The sequence below is a fragment of the Halictus rubicundus genome, chromosome 9 (genome assembly GCF_050948215.1).
Source record: "Halictus rubicundus isolate RS-2024b chromosome 9, iyHalRubi1_principal, whole genome shotgun sequence".
Lineage (NCBI taxonomy): Eukaryota > Metazoa > Arthropoda > Insecta > Hymenoptera > Halictidae > Halictus > Halictus rubicundus.
This window is the reverse complement of record NC_135157.1, coordinates 15,047,335-15,069,611: the sequence shown is the minus strand read 5'-3', so window position 1 is coordinate 15,069,611 and position 22,277 is coordinate 15,047,335. Positions and strand designations below refer to the sequence as shown.

The window sequence follows — 22,277 nt, the reverse complement described above, 5'->3', positions numbered from 1 at the left end:
TCGACATGCTCAAACGATTGTGTTAAAGCTTGGATCGTGTACTTTCAGAGGAATTTTTAAAACTTTTGGTGCCTTGCTTTTTGACAAAGTTATGGCGGTGCGAAGATCACTTTGATCACAACACAAATTTTCAACGATTTTATTTATCTTTACGAAATTGCATCGGTCGAACGAAATTTTTTCGGCGAGCTGTATTCACAGTAGTCGAAAGAGTGTACCTTCCCGTGTAAAATGAGTCTTGGTTCTGTGCCGTACGATTTTTTCTGGCCAAGTTATGCGAGTTCAAAGCAAGCATCGTCTTTCTGTGGAGCGACAGCTTCTTGCATCCAAGAGGCTATTTAAACGATCATAACTTCGGCAAAAATCATCATATCGTCATCATTCAAGATTCCTTAGAAAGCGTGACGTCTACACTTTCGGATGCCGCTTGGAAATGTCAGCAGCATTACTCTCCGCCGAAGTTACAGCCGTATAAAGATCGCTTTCGCCATTGATGAGAATATAATTCAGCTTCGTAATACCGCCCGGAGCGAACGAAATGTTTCACGCGAACCACATTTATCCACGTCGAAAGCGCGCACCTTTCAGCGCAAAATCACCGTTGTTTCGTTGTCGTGCGATTTTTTTCGGCGCGGGTTGCACAACATCAAAGCAGAAACGGTTGAATCGGACCGGACATTGAAAACAATGCACGCCAACTTCGTTGCAGCGTTGCGAGCAACAAATCAACGAGCGATCGGGAAGAAATCGTGTCAAACACAGTGCGCAGCGCGCAACGGTTCATCGACCGGTCTGCCATCGCCTCGGGAATGGCTGCGCGTTCGGATCGAATGAAAAACGAAAAAGAAAAAAAAAATTAAAAAACGAGCGAAGTAATCCGCGATGTTGATTCATTTGCACGGCGCCGAACCGTGGGAGCGATTGTGATGCAAAGTTTATAAGCAGCCTGCGGACCGGGGCTTTAGAGGGTGGAGGTAAGGTAACGAGGCGAAGGACATCGTTGGGAAAGGACTTTCGAGTAGATCGTGCTCTCTCTCTCTCTCTCTCTCTCTCTCTCTCTCTCTCTCTGTTCAGCGCCTCCAAGAGTGGAATACGTAAATCTGGAAAGCGAGATCCGAGGGTGAGACGAATGAAGAAAAGGGGATGGGAGAGGGTTGGTTTGCGAGGCGAGCAGACAAGAGACTGGGATTCTTAACGGAGAGACCTTGACTCGAGGAAACGAGCACTCCGCAATTCGATTGGCTCCGAGCGGCATCGTGCATATTAAGTCGGCGTTATTTGAATGTCAAAAGTACCCTGGGACCGGTGACTCCAGTCTCCGGCTGGATACGAACGAGGGAAACGAGAGAGGAAATACGCGAGCCCGAGCTATCCGCGAGGGTCGATTTCGGGGGGTGTACAGGGAAATTTCTTGGTGCCGATACGACGACGGGTATAATTGAAAATATACTCGCGAACGCCCCTCTCTGTATACGGAATGAGTCGCTTCGCTGCGACACCTGAGTTTAATGAACTGCTTGTACACGAAATTGTTTGGAACGTTCACTTTCGCGAAATTTCGGTCGACTTTGCAATATTGCATGCGGCGAGTAGAATTTTGTAGACAAAGCATATTTATGCCAGGCAACAGTGTGCACCTTTCTGTGTAAAATGAGCGTTCATTGACTACCGCACGATTTTTTCTGGTCCAGTTATTCGACTCCAAACATTGTTCTCCTGAACGCTGCCATTTTCGAGTCTTGGCACTGTAGTGTTATTTAACAATATGATTCGTTGTATCCTGAGTAAAGAACATAAATTACTTCCAGCCAACTTTTCAGGGAGCCGCGCGACTGTGAGACGCGTCCCGGCGAAAGCACGGGGATCGATACCGTGGGGACAATTAACATTCGATCAAAACCGAATCGGATCGCAGTAAATTCCGTCGCCGGTAATTTATCACGCTCGGCCCGCGCCTCTTTGCATTCCCGCTCGGCCGGTTTTAAATCGCCTTCTCGCCGCGTCACACGGTCGACCGGCGAAACACCGGGGGATAAGGAGAACGGAGGCGACGCGAATATATTTTCAATTATACCCGGCGTATCGGCACCGAGAAATTTCCCATCTCCTCCGTTCGCGTATTTCTTCCTATCCAGCCGGAGCACGGATACACAAGTATAGACTCTTTCTAATAAACTTTTGGGGGACCATTTTTGCTTGAAACTCGAATAACTCGGCCAAAAGAAAAATCGCACGGCAAGTAACCCACGCTCATTTCACACAGAAAGGTACACGCTTTCGACTGCTGCAAAGGCAGTTTGTTTAAAAAATTTCGTTCGTTCTATGCACAATCACAAAGTTGCATAGAAATGGTCAACCCGATCGTTATACCGCTGTAACTTTGCTGGAGTGTAATGCGGCTAAAAATTTTAAGAGGCATTTGAAAGTACAGATTTCACGCTTCCTAACGAATTTTCAAAAACATTTTTACAATCATTTTTGCGCGAGTTATGATCATTTTACCTCGGTCATCGAACTGATCCATCAAAAATCTTGCAGCCTGTATTATCAATCACGATGGAGTATAATTTTTTGCTTAAATTGAAACAGATAGCACGCAGAATAAAATACCATTGAAATTCCCCGCAACAATTTACCATTTCTGCAAATAAATTTTCTAAAATGCACGCTGTTTTGTTGGGACGTCTTGAAACTTGGCAAGAAGAGCACTACGACGTGGAAATAAAGAAAAACCGTGTCCAAGGAAAGTTTCAGCAAAATGGCCGATTAGAAATTCGATCGACGATCCGGGGCATAGTTAATTAACCGGTGAGGGCAGGGGGCTACGTTTCGGCGCATGAAATTACAAAGTAGCGAGCGTCTCGAAGGGACGCCGACGTACAAGGCAGCCGTAACAGCGTCCGCAGGCTGACCGACATACCCGAAGGTACTCGGGGTTAATTAGGGAGGACGGAAAATAGAAAATGCATCGAGAATGTCAATTGCTTCCGAGGTAACGCGGTAAGGTGGTAAACCTGATCGATTGATTTGCCTACCAGGAGTGCCTGTGGTACCTGTGGTACTGCGCGGAGAGTGCCTTAATTAATCCTGGAGAAGGGAGATATAGTATCCTGCGGTATCCGGCTGGTCTCCGATAGATGAGATTTCTATTTCCGAGATGGCTCGCCGTGCCCGCAGAATGACACACTAAAACGCCGTGTGCCCAGCGGCGACTGTGATCCAGTGTCTCGCCGCAATGCATACAACAATGGCCGCGTTTTTCATCGGAAGTTACCGGTATTATGTTGCCCGGCGACTGATAGACCTGTCATTCCCGGCGGAAGACACGGAATCAGAAATTTACCTGCCCGAAACGATTCTCGTCCGGGAATATTTACCGTCGATCTCGCGGCCGAGTGACATTACTGTATCGGAGATGCACCGTGACGAAAACCCCGCAAAATGGCGGCGGTTTGGTCGACCAGATCTGGAACGAAAAATTGGATTGCCGAGAAATGGACAAAATAATTTGTAAATAATTCTGCGGTAATTCCAAATTATACGGAATACCATTGGAAACCTCTAGGTAAAATTTTAGGTTTAAAAAATATGGCTTTTCTCAAAAATCTAGTTATAATAGAATTTAACATCCCTGTTGCGTAGAAACGAGTATAACTTCCGCAATCTCGTGGATATTCGCATGAATCTTTTTCCAAAATGTTCACAAAGAAAGAGGCTTCCGGATCCCGTGAGAATAAACAGCAACAGAAGACTCCGAACTTCCCGAAAATCCGAAGATTCGCGAAAATCTAGATCACCGAGCGGTCTCCGTCTGGGAATTTCAATATCCCCGGGCCGGTGTCGTACAATTAAGACGCAACAGGGTACGAGCAAAGGAGAGAGGAGAGGGTTGGTCGGACTTCTGTCCTCCTTCCGGGGGAGGGGGAGCGGCCTGTAAACAGGCATAAGCGCGTCCATGTTCGCCGGCGTGTAACGGCGATAAATTTAAATTTACCAGCACCACGAAAAACTAAATCTCCCGCAATTTCCGTGCCGGCGAGGGGCAAAAACCCTCAAGAGCTGAATTCAGCCGGGCGATGTATCATAATAACGTTCCTACGGCCATGGTAACCATGGCAGACAAGCTGCTCGCGCTGTACCTCGTCGTTTCTTTGTCGCGGACCCGCTTCCAGCGGAATTCCACCATCCGACGGCCGCTCTTTCGTTTCTTTCGTCCTCGTGTCCCGGTGTCTTCCACCGGTTTTCCGTGCACGATGTGGAAATAGAATTAATCGGGGCGAACGGTGAAAGATTCAGCGGCTGATTGAACTTTAGAAACGGGTCACAACCGCGGTGACATTTAATCGTGATATACCGGTTTCAATTATGAACGCCGACGAAATAAGCTCGCTCGTCCGACATCGAGCCCCGCCGGTCTTGTCGCGAATTTTTCATCCTCGCGATCGCGAAAACTCGAAAGGAAAGCGCGCTGCACTGCGCTGAAGATTTTTCCTTCGATTGCTGCAAATGTACGAAGATTATAAATTCTACTCTCTAATTTAATTTCAATCGGACTGGAATATTTATACGATTTTCTTCTCACAGCGAATCTGTCAGAATTTATTAACTTGTATTATACGAGTTTTAATGTCTGAAGACTTTTAATAACAATTGAATGAACGATACGTCGTGTTTTCGAAGTTATTCTTCAAGGCACTAGTTAATTACTTACTACTACTATCGGTAGACAAGGAAACTTGATGCATTTATGGTAAAAATGGTAATTTAGTATAGTAAAAACCTTGGAAAAATTTAGTGTCGTTTCGTTTCTTATTTTACAACGGGCTACGAAAAACCCGCACCTGTCCCCCGCACATGACACAAATGACACCGCCAAAAAGTAAACGGCCCCTTGGTATCGGATCATATCGTGATGAATGTCAATGTACAGTGTTTATTTAATATATGTCGCAAAGCCTAGGCGATAAAAATCTCAGAACTATCCCCACTGCCGCGGGGTACCAGAGCTTCTAGAGAACGGTATCTCCTGGGCGATATATGTCCCTGGGTAGACCCGTGTTTTGGACGTATATCGAGTAAACAGTGTAATACAGTTGAATCAATATTAATTTATTAAGGAAGGAATGAAAATTTGATCTGGTTCCTGCTATTTACAATTTTGTAGCATAGAAGTCCTCAATCCATTTAAAACATTAAAATGGAAATACGGAATCGTGCTCAAAGGGAATGCATTTCCGGCAGCGAATCCAACGAAGTTACAAAGCAACGACGGTGTTCTTGTATTTTCTATCTTCCCGAAAGCGTTTCAAAGCTGTTTTTCAAAGTTAAATTTCATTCGAAGCAAACGAAACATCAGATAATTGTATCAGATTGCCGGGCCCGGCGCGGGGAGCAAGGGAAAGAGAAGATAACCGGTTTAAAGAGCTTATCGCATAGAATCTAATACCCTTACTGTTCCTTACCAAAAGGGAAAGAGAGAGAGAGAGAGAGAGAGAGAGAGAGAGAGAGAGAGAGACGGGGGGGAGGGATCCCTGGGAACAGCTTAAACAGCGTTTATTTTTCGCGGCGACCGGATAAACGGGATTTAGTATTAGCCAGATAAATATGTTCGAATGGAACTGTCCTCGTAGGACCAGTTTTTATTGCAAAACAGGAATCCCGTAACGTTTTTCCCCGGGGACGATAGTCTGGGCACGGGGCGAGCAGGATGGTGCACGACGGTGCATACAAAGCTGCATAAAATGCTTAGCATTGCGGGAGCCGTTTACCCACGATACGCCGCTCTTCCGCTTCTTATCATCGTATTGTTTCCGATTCGAACGACCGCGCTCCCGCATGCAAACGGTAATTGTAACGTAAATGTTTTAGAGTGGAAGGGACTGACTAGATTCGCTCGACAAACACGGGAATTATATTTATGCGAAAATCTACAGACGCGACTGTAAGGAAAAGAAGTTCAATTAAACTGTACTGTTTCTTTCGGTTTGTTCTGTGAGTGGCTTCCATTTAATTACATCTAAACGACGCAACTGAATCTTTGGAATTAGAACGTAAAATCTTTAAAGCATTCACGGAGAAAAATAAATATCGAAAAGAATGCACACTGTTTTCTCGATATATGTCAACAACACTCCTCGGCGTCCGAGGTAGTGGGGGTAGTTCTGCAACTTTTATCAGCCAGGTATTCGCGACATATATCGAGAAAATAATCCGTAAAATTTCGCACCAGGCGAAAACGACCCGGGTTGCTTTATTACTTTTGCGTTCGTCAACGCTTGTTCTTGCCGCGAGAGAGAGAGAGAGAGAGAGAGAGAGAGAGTCTTCTCGCTCGATTTCTCGCAAGGACGCGGCGTTGCGAGGCCCGCATGGAAATTCGCGCGGCGTGCCAATTAAGAAGCCGTGCATCAACGCGAAACTCGTAAAACCGTGGCAAGGCTGCGAGCTGATAAGCGAGCATCGTGGAAGTTCGTCGAGTTTACGTCGAAGAGGCCAGAAAGACGGGCGGTGCTTAGAAAATCGTAAATTCGAGGCAACAGATGCGGCGTCGAAAGGAGAGAAAAAAAAATAGTATATGGAAAAGGGAAACGCGAGGAAGCCAGGCCCCCGGTGGAAAAAAGATGGCCGGTTACGCAAACGTGATTTTACATTAACCACCGATGCGGGATAGGGCTGACGCGCGAGAGGATGGGCCGACAGGTATCTCAACTTTTCTCATATCGTTTCACGTTCGTTATTACGCGGCGAGTTGCCGCGAGGCGGATGAGGAAAATTAATGGCTCCCATTTGGAACTATTCCCACGGACTTCCCCCGCCTTTTTTACTCCCTCATCCCTTTCTCTCGCCCTCGAGGTCCGTCCCTCCCTCGTTACCATTATTCCGGAATTTATAATAACAATCATAATTTATAATTAACATTAACGTTGCACGGTTCGGCTCGGTTCGGTTCGGTCGGCGACACGAACTTTTATCAAATTATCCGAGCCCGACGCGGCTCGCAGCTTAACGCTCGCAGGTTTTGCAAACTGAATGATTTATACTCCGTTTGTGAATCTGATGTTTGAGGCCGGTTGCTCTTGGAACGCTTGATGCTCGAAAAGTTTCGCAGCTGAAAGAAGGGGTATTCTGGCTTTTAAAGTGAATTTTGGGAATTTTTGTCAGAAAAACTATTGAACTTTCTCCGTTGGCATTTTGCACGCATATTTATTGGTATGCGAAGCACGAGCGTGATTTTTTAAAAATAAAGATTCTCAAGATTACTATGAGTTATACCTTGTTTTATACGGTGTGTTTTGAAAAACGTGGGTCGACGGTTGCCACAATTTACGGTCCTCCTGCTGATCGAAAACAAAAAAATGAGCAAGTATAGCAATCAATGGACTGCGGAGTTGTATGGAAACTAAAACATGTGTCATGTGTGCCGAGTTTAATGTTGACAAGAAACACTAACGGAAACTGTTTCTACCATGCGATTATGTAGCTACCTCCATTTGCAATTTACATATTTTGGCGGACGCATGATATTGAAACTTCTTTCGAACCAGAAAAAAGTTCACAATACCCGCAAGTGTCGGTTTAAAATGTCAAAGAAACATTTTTCTAATTGTATTCCGAAGGACTGCTAAGTGTGCAGAACGGATGCAAGCTTGTACAAGTTGTGATTTACAACTGTTTAACGACGCGAAGCAACACGATCGAGGGAGAAACTAAAGTCGAGACAGAAAATCCCGTAGGAAAATCGTGGCCTCATCGGGAGCGCGTTGCGCGACGTAAAAAGTTAATCGCCGGCTGTTCGTCGGGGAACTTTCGCACGTTGAGGAGAACCTTTTCGCGAAAGAAGTCGCGAAAGATTTCGCACGCCTCGCTGCGGACGGCAACGTTCGAATTTCGCGCGTCGATCGTTCCGCATTAGCGGAGCGCTGGAAAGTTTACGTCGGCGAAGAAATATTTGCCTCGCAAATGTCGTGTTTGTCGGAGGCTTCGTTGGCTCGGTGCTCCCGTACCCCTCGCAGCCCCCCATAGCCCACCATAGCCGTGCCGCGCCTTGAATACCAAAACGCATCGCACCTCTGAGCGGAATTCGCAATTCCCTTGTCGATGCGTCCGATGGAAATACGCACACTTCCTATCCCGCCGCCTCGTTAGCCGCTTTAGACGCCACGAATAATTGTCTGGATCGTTTTCAGCAACCGGGGAAGTCCCTTTCGCCGTACCCGTCATCGCAATCCTCGGTTTGCACGCGCAAAAATATTGCGGATCCCACCCTCGAACGCTCCTCCCCAATTTTATTTACCCCTCTGTCAATATACGTGCCTACGTACTTCCAATTTCTCTTTACAATCTTCTGTACCCTCTCTGCGATGAATGAAAATTGTTATAAATCTCTGCTTCGTTGAATAATTACATTAACTCACTTACACTACCTTGGAATTATTCATATCTTCAATATCTAACGACTGTGGCAAATGCAATGGTAAAGCTCGTCGCATACAGAATTAGAAAATTATACACTACTTTCAGGAGGGGCTAATCATCCCCAAGAATTCAGAAAATTCTTTTGGCAACGTCTATCGTCGTCATCGTTAGAAATATTAAAAACTGTTTTCCTTTTCTGAAATATCATCAGGGTACACTCAATAATATTTTAGGGGAAGTATGTTCGACTATAGTGGGGGACAATATAAGACGAAAAAGAGGAATAAAAAAATTGCGATTTCGGCTTCGGTTTTTAGTCATTAAGAAATATGAATCCGCCTGAAATGCGGCAACCGGACCACCACGGAGGTGTGCGTTGCGTACGTCATATAGGCGCTAGTGACATAACAAGTGACAGTTATACGTGCTTGCCTTCCATCTAGTTTGGGGCTCCAGTGAAAATATTTTCTAGATTCACAATTTAATCGTTCACATTGTCTTGAAAGAAATCTGCTCAACTGTGACACACACAAGAGGAAGGAACTTTTTCGCATGAACCAGCAGTGTCTTGCAGGATAGTCGAGCGGAGTGCGTAGGTAAGTTGCCGGGAAATCGGCCTGTGTACAAAGCCACTCGTTGTATCGAGCGCCCAGCCGGCTGTCAACAATCGGGGGATAACTATCGGATTGGGTACAGGTAACGGAGTGAAGGGGCCTGGCCGAAGTTATGGCGGTAAGTGGTGGTTTTCGACTCTGGACCGTTGCGCCACTTACACGGTCAGTTAATTTGCGTAATGAAGCAGCGAGGGCCCCGGCAGCTCTCGCCGAGGGCCAATTACGCCCGAAGAGGGTCCCGGACTGTACTTAGCTTTACCTAAAACCATACTGAGCGTCGCGGCGCCACCGACAACCACCCCTCTTTCTAGTCAGAGGCCACTGCGTCCAGGACGTTGTAATTGCGTCACTCGACGCGAGAATCGAACGAGACTCGTCGACGACGGACGGCCTCGTCGAGAGGGCATCGTTATGGACGAACCTGACGACGAATCGGCTGGACAAAGGGACACCAAGGCGACGGCTTCCTCGAACGAGGTTTCCGGTGCTTCAGACCTCGGCCGAGACGCCATTGTCCCCGGGATATTCTTCCGGCGAGCAAATGTTGACCGAATGCATCCGATACCTGCGCGCTGCAACCTCACCCGGTCTCCATTTTCTTTCTCGGCGGACACACGTGTCCATATGTACATGTACTATTACACTGAAAGTCTCGAAAGAATGTAATTCCCATCACTATTTACAGAATACCGTAAAATATAATAGTCGCCTCTATCGGCTCATAAATCTAGTTCTTCGTTGTTCGGGTGTGGTAAAACTCCCTAGATATATTGCAAGTTACAAGGGAGCGTGTAATTAACCCTTTCCACTGAAATAGCGCCATTAAAAATTACTATACCAATATTCCAAACGACTGTATTACTAAATTCTATAGTTTAAAGTTGCACGAGTGATTAAAACACTATCAAAAGAATAGAGTCACATATATAAAATGAAAAAATCGTTTAGAATGTAAAAATTCGAGATCGGTGTGTTGGATTTGATTATAGGACACGTTTCAAGCATCGATTATGTGTGTGATCACTATGCAACCCCTCCGTGGAGCTTTATAAGCTGCAGCAGGGCTAGGAGCTTTGGAATAAAACTTCGTGAGGGCGTTCCGGAAGGATAGTGCTGGCTGACCAATTTCCAAAAATCGCTTTGTTTTCTTTGGCCGAAGGGCGCGCGTCCCTTAATGCCGCGGCGAAACAAAAGCGCTCGGGGGTGACGTAAACAGCGAAAAATCCACGCTTATACTTTTATCGGTCATGGGGGGAGGAGAGGGGAGGGGGAGGGTTTTTGCCGTGCGACTTTCGGCGGGATCTCTCGGTAACGACATTGCGGAATACTGGATTCAGGCTGGGAGTCACGGTGACGGGGGCAAAAAGTCCGGGAACGTTGGCTTTTTTCCGAAAGTTCCATTCCGTGGTCGTCATCTCGCAGACCATTTCGCGGTAAAAGTGGCGCGAGCGCCGCGTCTCTCTCTCTCTCTCTTTCTCTCGCGGCTATGGGAACGAGGGTCGTTATCCCCGTGATTACAAATTTGTGGACCTGCAGAGGTAGCTCGTTTACGTTCAAACAGAAACGATACGAGACTCCGCGCCCGGGGAGGACACGGAAGCGTTTGCTCGACGAACAAGACCCAGTGAACGCGCGGGAGTCGGGGGGTTGAAAGAGAGGGTATGGGGATGGGAGGGAAAGAGAGAGAGAGAGAGGGAGAGTGGAGACGCTTTCGAATGTGAGTATTGTACGTTTTATCAATGGATTCCGGGATATATTGTCTCGCCACGTGAGCGATGCTGCATTGTGCGTCGTGCCAGCGGGGGAGTTGCTGATTGAAAATGCACGCCGAGCTTCCTACCCCTTGCTGAGAGCTCTCCCCGGTTAAAAGTGAGCCAACGGACACCGGCGAGACGAATTCCTCGCTGGGCAGCCAAAGAAATTTCCGAATTCTGTTGCTATCGCTCCTCGCTTCGCGTTTTCAAAGAATCGTCCCCGCAACTCTTCGTTACTCGCTATCAAATTATTAGCAATCCGGAGAAATTAAAGAACTAAAAATATTACGCAGTCTGATAACTCGAACTGTTAGTAATGCGAGACCAATTTTGGATTACTAGACTGCGGTTTTTTAGGCAAAATAAACATTCCTTGCATTCATTGCGAGACACAGAAGTTACATTTATTTCGTTTCTTGATACACATTACATTACATTTATTTCTTTTCTTGATACACATTACATTACATTTATTTCTCTTCTTGATACACATTACATTACATTTATTTCTTTTCTTGATACACATTACATTACATTTATTTCTCTTCTTGATACACATTACATTACATTTATTTCTTTTCTTGATACACATTACATTACATTTATTTCTCTTCTTGATACACATTACATTACATTTATTTCTTTTCTTGATACACATTACATTACACTTATTTCTTTTCTTGATACACATTACATTACATTTATTTCTTTTCTTGATACACATTACATTACATTTATTTCTTTTCTTGATACACATTACATTACACTTATTTCTTTTCTTGATACACATTACATTACATTTATTTCTTTTCTTGATACACATTACATTACATTTATTTCTTTTCTTGATACACATTACATACATTACATTTATTTCACTTCTTGATAATTCTAATGGGACCAAATGATAGAACAGCGTTCCTAAATTCGTTATGTCTTCTCTATTTCGCATTTGATCTGCTCGTTTTCTACACAAATGACAACTGAACACACAAATCGACCGTTGATCCTCGAATTTTCTAACACGGCGCAGCGTCGCAATTCGAAGATTAAATCGAATCACTGACAGATCATAGAATATCGGTTATCTCCGAGCTTCCTAAGACAATACAGCGTTGTAATTAGAAAGACAAATCGTTCCGGTGCGGCCCCAGTCGACTGACCACGGATCACGGAATATCGACGAATATCTCCGAAGTTCCCGAACCGAAAATTTCCCTCAATTTGCATCTCGGTGGATAAGCATCGTCTGTGCAGCTGCTCGACAACACTCGGTTCATCCCCGCGTGTAATATCCGGTCACTCGTTAATTTCTCAGCGTCTCGTTCGCGGTCATTCCCATCTCATCGGTTCGGTAGAGAGAGAGTTTCGACCTCCTTGAGCTGATGCCACGGTGGCCGAGGGTTATGGGGGTGGTCCGGGATCTCTCTCTCTCTCTCTCTCTCTCTCTCTCTCTCTCTTCGCCCCATACATATTCATGAGGCAATAAGCCCCGGCCGCTGATCTTCCGTGGAATGGAACAACAAGGGAAGAATGGAAAGTAGGAGAGACGCGGGAGAGATCTCAGCTCAGGGGAACGCTTGCTTGTCAACCCCTTTTTTCGCATGCCTCCGGTCCGAACCACCCTTTATTGCCACGCAATAATGATGCCCTTCGAGGGACTGGTAACGAGCACTGTGACAGGCGTCGCGACGGGACCGAAATGCACTTTACGCGTCGAAAATCCTGTCGCCGATCCAGCCTCGCTGGGACGCCGGTGCTGCCATAAGCGGCGGGCGTGATGATGACAGCGAAACGGAGAAGTTGCAAGACGTAGTATGCCTGGCAAGTACGAATGTGTGCAATTTCTTTGCGAAACGTTTGCGAGAACAAGGGAAGTGTGATGTACGACATTTCGGAAATTTCCCCGAAGAAGCTAAGGAAATAATGATTTTTAGCATTTTTGGGGGGAGCAAGACGTAACCAAATTTCTTTTGCGAAATTTCCATTTCGTGTTCTATTATTTTCTGCTTGGCGTTCATCGGTTTCCGATTCCGATTCGAGGAAAGCGTCCTTGGATCAAAAGGATTCCGACGCGTCCTGCTAATCAGCTTTCAGAGAGCGTATTTTTCTATCCGGTTGTTAGATTACATCGGTAATATTATTTTCCCCCTTTCACGTTCACCGGTTTCCTTTTGAAACCTCCACTCCCGACGCGGCGCGTCGCGGCGCCGTGGCCGTCGAGGGACTCCGGAGGCCGGGGCAGCCTCTCAATAGACAGAAAATATCATATTACTTTGCAGAACGCTCACGCCAGGCGAGAAATAAAGCCCCGCGACGGCTGAAGGAGTCCTTATTATGCATGAGACAGCCGTCAAATCGTTTCGAGAGCAACGACCGTGCGCCGGTTTCTGTGCTTTTAACGAGATCTGGATGCGACGTGTCACGTAGTTGATAAGCCAGCCGGATATAAATTTTTCCCTCCTCTTCCTCGTACCTACGGGGAGGGGGTGGGGGGTTCCCTCGGCCCGTCGTCGACGTTCCCGCGATAAATTGTAATCAGCCAGTCACAATATTTCTTCCGGCGTCACTTTGAAATATCGGCCGTTACCGAGACGTTCGAGAGCAATCAGAGTATTCCGCACGCGTGTCCCAGCTACGAAATCCCGCGAAAATTGCCTCACCTGTGCGGAACGCTCCTTCTTCGTTACATCTCCTCCTCGATCTTCTGTCGCTCTTGATGTTTACTTACTTCACTGTTTCTTTTTTTAGTGCAATTTAAAACAGACGGAAGGTTAAAATAATTTTCAAATGCCGATCTGTTATTCTCACCTTGTTCAAATTATTACAAGAAGAATTATCTGTCTCGAGTGCCTAGCAAATTAACAGACACGCATTTTCATTTCTCGTCCTGTATATCGTGAAAAAATTTTACATTGAAATTAACTTGATACATATAATATCTAACGATTTACACAAAAGAATTGTGATATTACAGGGTTCTAGCTTGAAAACAAGTCGAAATTTATTGTCGTGCTCGTGCCGCAAGGCCAGCAATTAGAATTCGTTGTCGCCTAACGTTCCACGTCAATGTATCTGTCTAGACATAATTTATTCAAGGTTATTTAAGATTAAAACGATATATGTACTTATATTTAGCTATGAAATAGATTAACACAGGTTGTACTTTCAAATTCGAGTCCAACGACGCACTTCTTTAACTGTACAATTATTACCGATCGCAGAGTTGAGGAATATGTTCAACATCTATAAGTTATATAGAAATAAATTAATTGATCATGACTCTCTTTCTTTTTGCAATTCTTCGAAATGGCAATTTTTTAGTAACCTCTCGTCGATCTGCTAAACTAATGAAGCATCTCAAAAAACGCTGGTGGTTTGGCCGAATTTTAAGTTCTTACTTTTTTAATGCGATTACTGATGTTCACTGCTGAGCAGCATGGTGTGCTGTATTTAAAAAATGTGCAGAAAGATCCGCAGTATAGCAATAACAGGTGATTTAATTTTACCTTTAATTTTGTGCCCGCCTCTTCGCTGGGAGATCACGTTGCCACGGTTTCAACGAAGAAAATCGGGAACGCCTTGTTGCGATGGGGGCGTCGCGTCGACACCATTGAATTTTAACGACGCCACCGGCGGCATTTCGAAACGTATTTTCCGAGTTGCCGGTGTCTTCTCGATCGGTAGACTCGATCGGTTCGCCGATCCTTTTCAACCGAGCCCGGGCAGATATCATGGAACGTGGCTAATCCATGACGGCCCCAAAGATGCCATCGGGAGCATCGCCTGCAGCAATCGTTATACGTCTGGCAGAAATTTCATGGAATACCATCTCGATGGGGATTCGAGGCTGTAACTCGCCGGAACGCCGCCGTGGAAAAAAGTTTTACGCGTCCCGAAGACACTTTGCCCGGGATCGCCATCTTTATTGCCGTGATTACCGGAACTTTCACACAGAAAGAGAGAGAGAGAGAAAGAGAGGAAGACAGATTCATCGGGAAGATTATGGTGCCCGTTATTAACTGAACCACCCGTTGGATTTACGGTTCCACTGTTGCTGCTCGGAAGTTAACGAGTTTTCAGCTGGCCGTGTACGGGCTGGAAAGAACACGGTAAACGGGGTGAAACGAATCGAAAATTCAAAGGGAAATTCTTTCGTCGTATCAGGTTCCGTTTGCTGACGATTACCGACATTTCTCTGCGAATTAAGTTCTCGTAAATTGGCTGCTTCCCGTTAATTAAGTCCTACATAATGCGTGGCATTGTCCGCAAATTCTTACAATTTTCCTGGAGTACATCTTTTGCAATTGTTATCATTGTTGAACGAGAAAAATTGTCATTACACAGTGAATATATAGTCTGTAAGATCTAGTCAAATTTAGGTTGAAAACACTACACGGTTTTTTAAGAAAAAATTTCGAATAGGCCTGTGTCTCTAAGCTTCAAGCAGACCCCTTATGGTGTTGATTGACCGGTGGGGGGGGGGGGGATTGCTGGGTTGATCGAAAAAATTTCTATTATTTGTTGAATATATACTTCATAAGTTCCACTAAAATTCAGATTGAAATATCCACGCGTTTTTATGAAAATAATTTTTTAAACAGGCTGTGTTCCACAGCTTCAAGCAGACGCAACCCCCTAAGGGGTTAGTTGACGGAGTTTGGGGGGATGACTGTTGGACGAAAAAATGTCTAGTATACGTTGAATATGTACTTTATAAGATCCAGTAAAATTCAGATTGAAATATCCACGCGTTTCTCCAAAAATAATTGAATTGTGACAAAAGTGTTCTAGCACAATCTTATCTCATCAATCTTATAGATCGGTTTAAATGAGTGGCAGTGCCTAATCAGATCCTTTTAAATTTCACTAGAGCTTCAGGTATCGCTGAAAAGCATCAGACGAAGCGACACTAATTCAGTGTTTTGATACATGGAAGAGAAAAATGGCAGGACGTAAGCGCGCCGACATTGCCGGTATGAAAACGATGCTGGTAATCACGGCACTGGACCGTTGAGAAATGATCGAGCGGCGAAAGCATCTGGTGCTCCGAACCGAGAAACAAAGTAAAGTCTTGCCGCTCGGGTTTCTTGTTGATTTCCTCATCGTTTACCGCGAACGAGAATAATATTCTCGGCCGGTGGGTTTACTCTCCTCTCTCCCTCTCTCTCTCTCTCTCTCTCTCTCTCTCTCTCTCTTTGTCTCTCTATTTAGCAGATGCGCCGTCTCCCTCAGCCGTTCGAATCTCTCAGGTACACAGTTGCAATTTTACGGGGAACAAATTCCGGCATTATCCCGACAGAATTTCAATATTAAACAGATGCAAACGGAATTCACATGCGCGATAAACAGCGATCCACCCTTGCGAGATAGACTCGCGAATGAATCTCTAATGAATCGCGAACAACTGCCCCGCGACCGCATTGTCATCCCACCGAACGACTGATAAAGCTAATTAGCCCCGCAACTTTTCCAATGGGATAACAATTTTTTACGAAATTTCAATTTCACGTTAACCCGAAGAAAAATTCTCGAACCTGTTCGAGTAAGATATAATAGCTCCTTTGTATCCAAAGAAAAGTTATCCTGTCCAATTTAACCGAACATTAAATTACGCTACAATAAATAAAGTTAAAAATAGTCTGTAACTGAATTTTCCCGGGGAACATCGACGATCTTTTTAATGAGAAATTATCTACGGTGCGCTGTCAGATGCGAGAAACTTGTACCTAGTTGGAACTTCTTCCCGGTTAAAAATCTAGACCCATGGGCTCGCGTCCATTTTCATTTCGCCCTTCCATTACTCGGCGCTGTTCATGGGGGTGGCGCCAGCGGAGACACTCTTTGCTATGAAAAGGAAATGGTTTCCCCATCGAACACGGAACCAGTCGATGAGAACTCTGCAGATCGTCTAGATTCCTTTCAATCAGTGCGAAAATCCCGCTGCATGCAACCCCTGTTTATCTGATGGGGTTGTCAATTTAAAAAAAAACGCGTGAATATTTTAATCTAAATTTTACTGGAATTTACAAAGCACATGTTCCACGTATATTATAAATTTGTCAACAATGAACCCCTCAATCCTCCTCAAATTCCTTCAATCAACCCCTCAAGGGGTTGCGTCCAAAGCTCAGGGACATGGGGCGCTTCCAAAAATTTTTTTTGATAAGTCGCATGGACGTTGCAATTCAAAATTGACTGGATCTCATAGAGCCCGTATCCAACGTATGTTATAAATATTTTCATGCAATAATTAACCTCTTAATCCCCCTCAAACCTTCCCAATATTTGAAACTGGGGGACACAGGGCTGTCAAAAAATTTTGTTTAAAAAATTGTTGAACGTATATTAAAATTTTGTTCCCCCAATAATAATAAACATAGAGAAAAATATAAGCAATGAAAAATCAAAAATAATTTCAGTTACTCATCTTCGTTTAATAATGTCCGTCGCAAATGCGATTCGAACGGTTTCGGGGCCCATCCATCCGCCGACGGTAACTATGAAAAATACTGGCGGAATCATGGCGGTAAGTAACCCCGTGAGGGGATGGCGTGGGTGAGAGGGGGGCTCGTATAATCACGGGAACGTTGAGAAATGACCGAGCAGCAGGAGCATCTGGTGCTCAGCACCAGGAAACGGATAAAGCTTCCGCTGGTTTTCTTGTTGATTTCCTCGTAGTGCCGCGCGAACGAGAATAATGTTCCGGGGTCTGAGGACCACCGGACCCGGCACCAGCTGCATCGCTGCACCGTTGCATCGAGAGATCGATACACGCCGTTGTTATTGCGTCTGGGAACCGGGTATCGTTTATCCGCAAAGGAAGACTGGCCTGGACCGGAGAACTGTCGTCTACTTCGCGTCCAAGGCTCGACGTTGCCAACCTAATAGATCCCGGACACTGGCTCGATCATAAAATTGAATAACGACGTTCGATGCAGCGATGATCGGAGATAATTCTCGTGCTCGAATTGGCTCAAACATGGGGGAACTGTGGAGCATAACACTGACGACCAGACTGCGCATTTTATTTATCTATGACAAAAATGAGTGCGATTTGAAAAGGCGGAAAGATCGAAAAAATTTTTAAATATCGATCAATCATTTCCAGTCTATTAAAGTCGTTGAAGAAAGAAAACAAAATTTCCACTTGGCCCCTGTATCTTTTTACAAAATTTTTATTTTTATTTCAACTCCGTTCAAATTTAATACTGGTCAAAACGAATTTCCTTGGTTTTTACACGTTAGAAAAATTAGTTTAATATTTAGATAACGTGTAAAATTTATTTTCACGTTTAAGATGACATTGCGAATGTTACTTGAAAATAGCATGAATTGTGGAAAACGACTGTTCATTTATCGCCACAAAACGTCACTGTCTACAGTCAGCTTTAAGCAAATCTTTTTAACTATACATTTGTGAAACTAATAATGAGTCAGGTATTGATGAAAACATGAACACGTTATTATGCTCACGACTGTGGAGGGTCATGTATACGTATATATATCACGTCCGCTCGGTTAGAGCTGTCGATCAGTGCAGACTAGTTCAAGCGTGATACCTCGTCGGAGAAGACGGAAAACTGCTCGGAGCAACATAAGCGTTCGTTCTCTTTGTACACTTACCTTTCTTCTCGTGAGTAAATTAATAATTATATCTACTGTAAACCGCGTAGAGTTTCGACGATGTAAAACGACGTAAAGTCTACTGCGTTTTAACGCCAGTCATACACGACTGACAGTGATTCGTGACTATATTTACAAATCGATTGAATCATTTTCAATTTCTAGCCTCGGTTTCGAATTACTCCGAGTTTGCAAGGATCTCCGGGATCGATATTTGGCACTTGGCGTGTTAAGGCCTCGTCGAGATTGTCCGTCGATCGAAAGACAACGCGTTTCTGCGGCGATAAAGCATAACCGATTGCAGAAACAGAGAACCATGGAACGGTGGGCTGGTAAAACCGCAATAGTCACCGGTGCAGCATCCGGCATCGGCGAAGCAATCACGGCTGAGCTCATTCGACATGGAGTGAACGTGATTGCCACTGACGTCAACTACAAGGGATTAAAGTCGGCCGCCAGCAATTGGGAGACACTCGCCAACAGTGGAGAGTATCATCTGATGCAGTGCGACGTCTCCAATGAGAAGGACATCGACAACGTTTTCTCGTTCGCGGAGACGCTAGGCGGCGTGAACATCATGGTGAACAACGCCGGGTTCGTTGACTTCTCGTATGTCATCGGTAATGATTATTTGAAAAATTTGTATCTCGCATAAAGATCCGCTGTCTACTAGACACAGCGATTGGGTCCTTTACCCTACGGTGTGTCCTAGCTCTCGTTCCAGTAGTCGCTGAGTCAAGGACAGAATTTGTATTTGCAGCAGAACAGCATTATTGGCAATCGAATAAACATTTGAAAATAACCGTGACGCCATCAACGACTCTGTTCGAAAACATCCGTGCACTTCAGCTGACCGGAATGTTAATTAGAGGCGCACTAAAGAATCACAACAATAAACCGGTTATGATTAAACGAACGTATATTTCAAACGACAACGATTCCACTAACGACTGTGTTTACAAGAATCTGTAGAATCAACGATTTAGTTGACCAGAATGTTAATCACACTGGCGCGCGAAAGAATTGTTAGACAGTAGCGAACCGGTCCCGATTATACGAGCATCGTTGCATTCCAAATATGAACAACGCGATTCACAGCGTTGTTTACAGGTTGTCCTACACGGTTTACAATCCGTGTGAATTGCATTCGGTAATTAGGTTACTAGATAGGAACGATAGGAACGTTTTAAGTGAACAAGGTTACGTTTAAAATTGTAACGATGCGACTCTGTTTCGGAAAACCTAAGGACTCAACCACCGGCCAAGAGACTGGTAAATTTACAACTTTCCCAATTATCAAAATGCCATTTGCAGATACCAACTGGCAGACAATGGAGAAGATGCTGAAGGTCTTCATGCTCGGAACTGCAGCGTTCATGATCCGAGCTTCACGATCTATGTCCAAGCAGAATGCGGAAGGACATATCATCAATATAAACAGGTCTGCTGCCTTGTTAAAAGTTGATTTCAATTGGCAATTTTACCAAAAACCCTTCTACCCTTTGTTTTATTTTTTAAAGTTGATCGCGAATCCCCCACTCTGTTGATACAATCTTACGTAGTCTTTTGTTTTCAGCGTGCTGGGACTCGAGCATCCGGTGTATACTCCGAGGGAAATCGAGCAACGGAACGGCTGCAACATTTACACGGCCTGCAAACACGGAACTGTCGCATTAACGGAGGTTGTGCGACGGGAATTGGCGCAAACCGGTAGCAAGATTCGCGTCACCGTAAGTCCGAGTTCGGCAAAAGTTTGATTCGATCGACGAGCAACGAATACAATTAACAGAATTACAATTTTTCAGAGCATTTGCCCCGGCATGGTCGACACGAACATCGGCAACCACGACAAGGTAGTGAAAGAGAATAGGAAGGGGATGACCTCGTTGAAACCGCTGGATATAGCTAGCGCGGCGATCTACGCCATTTCTACGCGACCGGAAGTCGAGGTGAGGTGACAGACAAACTTGTACAGTAGTTACTCTTTTACACGAATTGATCTAAAGAAGCGATTCTTCATTCAATTTTTCTTTACCATATACTAATCAACGTTTTCTGTTTCCCAAAATTTTAGGTATCAGAGGTCATCGTTCGACCTCAGGGTCACATTATCTGAAGCCTCGTAGCTCCACGGACAACATACAGAGTATGCTACAGGTTGGTAAAGTCTTGATCCAAGCCGAATCCTCGGGTCCGTGCTGTGACATATAACCTGTAGAGCTACCGCAGTGATTTCTCTATATATGTCGCGAAGAAAATCCTGAATCTCGCCAACAAAATGTCCGCGCGTCGTCACGCTAATTACCATCAGCGTTCGACCATCGTCCAGCAAAATCTTTTCCAAGATCGGCGTTTCAATGTAACTCATCGTCGAATTAATCAACGTAAAAATCAGCGGAGCGTGAACGCGGTCGTCCGGCCCCTTTTTTCATAAATGTAAATGGTCGTCGAACGCACGGATCCCGATTTGCATGCAGCGCACCGTTCCGCTAGTTACGCGCTATTGATTACAAACTGTAAATTGGCTGCGCATAACCGAGCCATAATTACAAGGGCGGCGCTCCTTAGAATTGAATGATTGATGCCATTATTGGCCTGCGTGACTAAACTCGGTATTAATTCTAACCACAGCGGCAACAGTTACTAACTACGAGTCTTCCCTCCCCCCCCCCTCTCTCTCTGCTCGATACTGTCTCTAATTAACCGTAATCGATGACAGACACCCTCCGTAACCGACTCGCCATTAAATCCGCCGGTGCGATCGTAGTTTTTGCAGTGATTATTCCGCAGCGCGATATCATTTCGCGCGGCGCATCTCGATTTCATTAAACACGCCGAAATCCGATCGTGTCGTCAAACGTTAATTGACTGCCGCGGAGAATTTCCGCTAATATTTATTTGCTCGTCCCCCGCTAATTGCAGCGACGTGTTGTTGCAGGTGGTTACGAGTTTTATCCCGCTGCAAGAATGTTTAAGACGTCGACAGAGGACTTTGAACATCCTCCCTTATGAAGACAGTAATTTTGTTGATAAATCTTGTTGATATTCTTTAAAATAAAATAAATGTTAAAGGCACTGTTGGTGTGTATTTTAAAAAATAAAATGGATAGTGTGGCACCTGTTAATCAATTTTGAAATATGATAAGACATATTCTTGATCCCTTCCTGAAAAAGATGAAATAAATAGCGAAGATCCTATTTAGATATTTTAGAATGAAATAAATATGAAGATGATCTTATACAAAAATAAAATGAACGGTCAAAGAGCTTCCTGATCTGCCTCAAAATAAAGTGAATAATAAATACCTTCTCCATCCGTACCAAAATAAAATTCTTGTAAGTACAATCTTCCGAGTGTTGGCATAAGGGTTGATGATTAATGCAGCCCTGATTGGAGAGTTCAGGCGTTTTCGAGAACGCGCGCAAGAGGTTTGATCGAACGGCCGGAAGATTGTCGGACGAAAGTGAAATCTTCGCTGGCGAAAGTCATTATGGCCGACGAGGCGGATGCGTACAGCGTGTGTACATTCGTTAAAGTCTGCGAAGAGAGAGAGAGAGGGGGAGAGGCGGGGAGGAGGTCTGCACACGCAAACTTCCGACAGCCAGTTCAAAAGCTTGCGCTGCGCGAAGCTTTACTGTCACCCGAGGCATCTCCCGGTGCGCGGAACGGTTAAGGTGTCAAACAACTTCCAGCTTGCTTCGAGTAGTTCGGACGTACGTGTGCAGGGTGCTCTAGAATCGTGCTAGCAACCGTCCGGAATCATTTCCTTGTCCCTTTACACCCTCGACGCACTTCTGAACACCTTTCCCTTGCAGTTTAATCGCGAACGAACATTTTTCAGTACCATTAGTCACTCCATTTCTATGATCG

At 44.9% G+C, this 22,277-nt stretch overlaps 1 protein-coding gene across 2 annotated transcripts; it reads left to right on the top strand.

The window, feature by feature from the left end:
* The first annotated feature begins 18,270 nt into the window (after positions 1-18,270).
* On the top strand, positions 18,271-21,531 carry LOC143357045 (farnesol dehydrogenase). 2 transcript variants are annotated; one of them, XM_076793215.1, is made up of 7 exons: positions 18,271-18,416; positions 18,572-19,026; positions 19,721-19,847; positions 19,983-20,136; positions 20,212-20,355; positions 20,481-20,563; positions 21,345-21,531. In XM_076793215.1, exons 2-6 carry the CDS (start codon positions 18,723-18,725, stop codon positions 20,520-20,522), a joined length of 771 nt encoding a protein of 256 aa, XP_076649330.1. In that variant the 5' UTR covers positions 18,271-18,416; positions 18,572-18,722; the 3' UTR covers positions 20,523-20,563; positions 21,345-21,531. The 2 variants fall into 2 exon arrangements, with proteins under 2 accessions (XP_076649330.1, XP_076649331.1); XM_076793216.1 differs by having other exon boundaries at positions 18,283-18,416; positions 18,711-19,026.
* Positions 21,532-22,277: the final 746 nt, after the last annotated feature.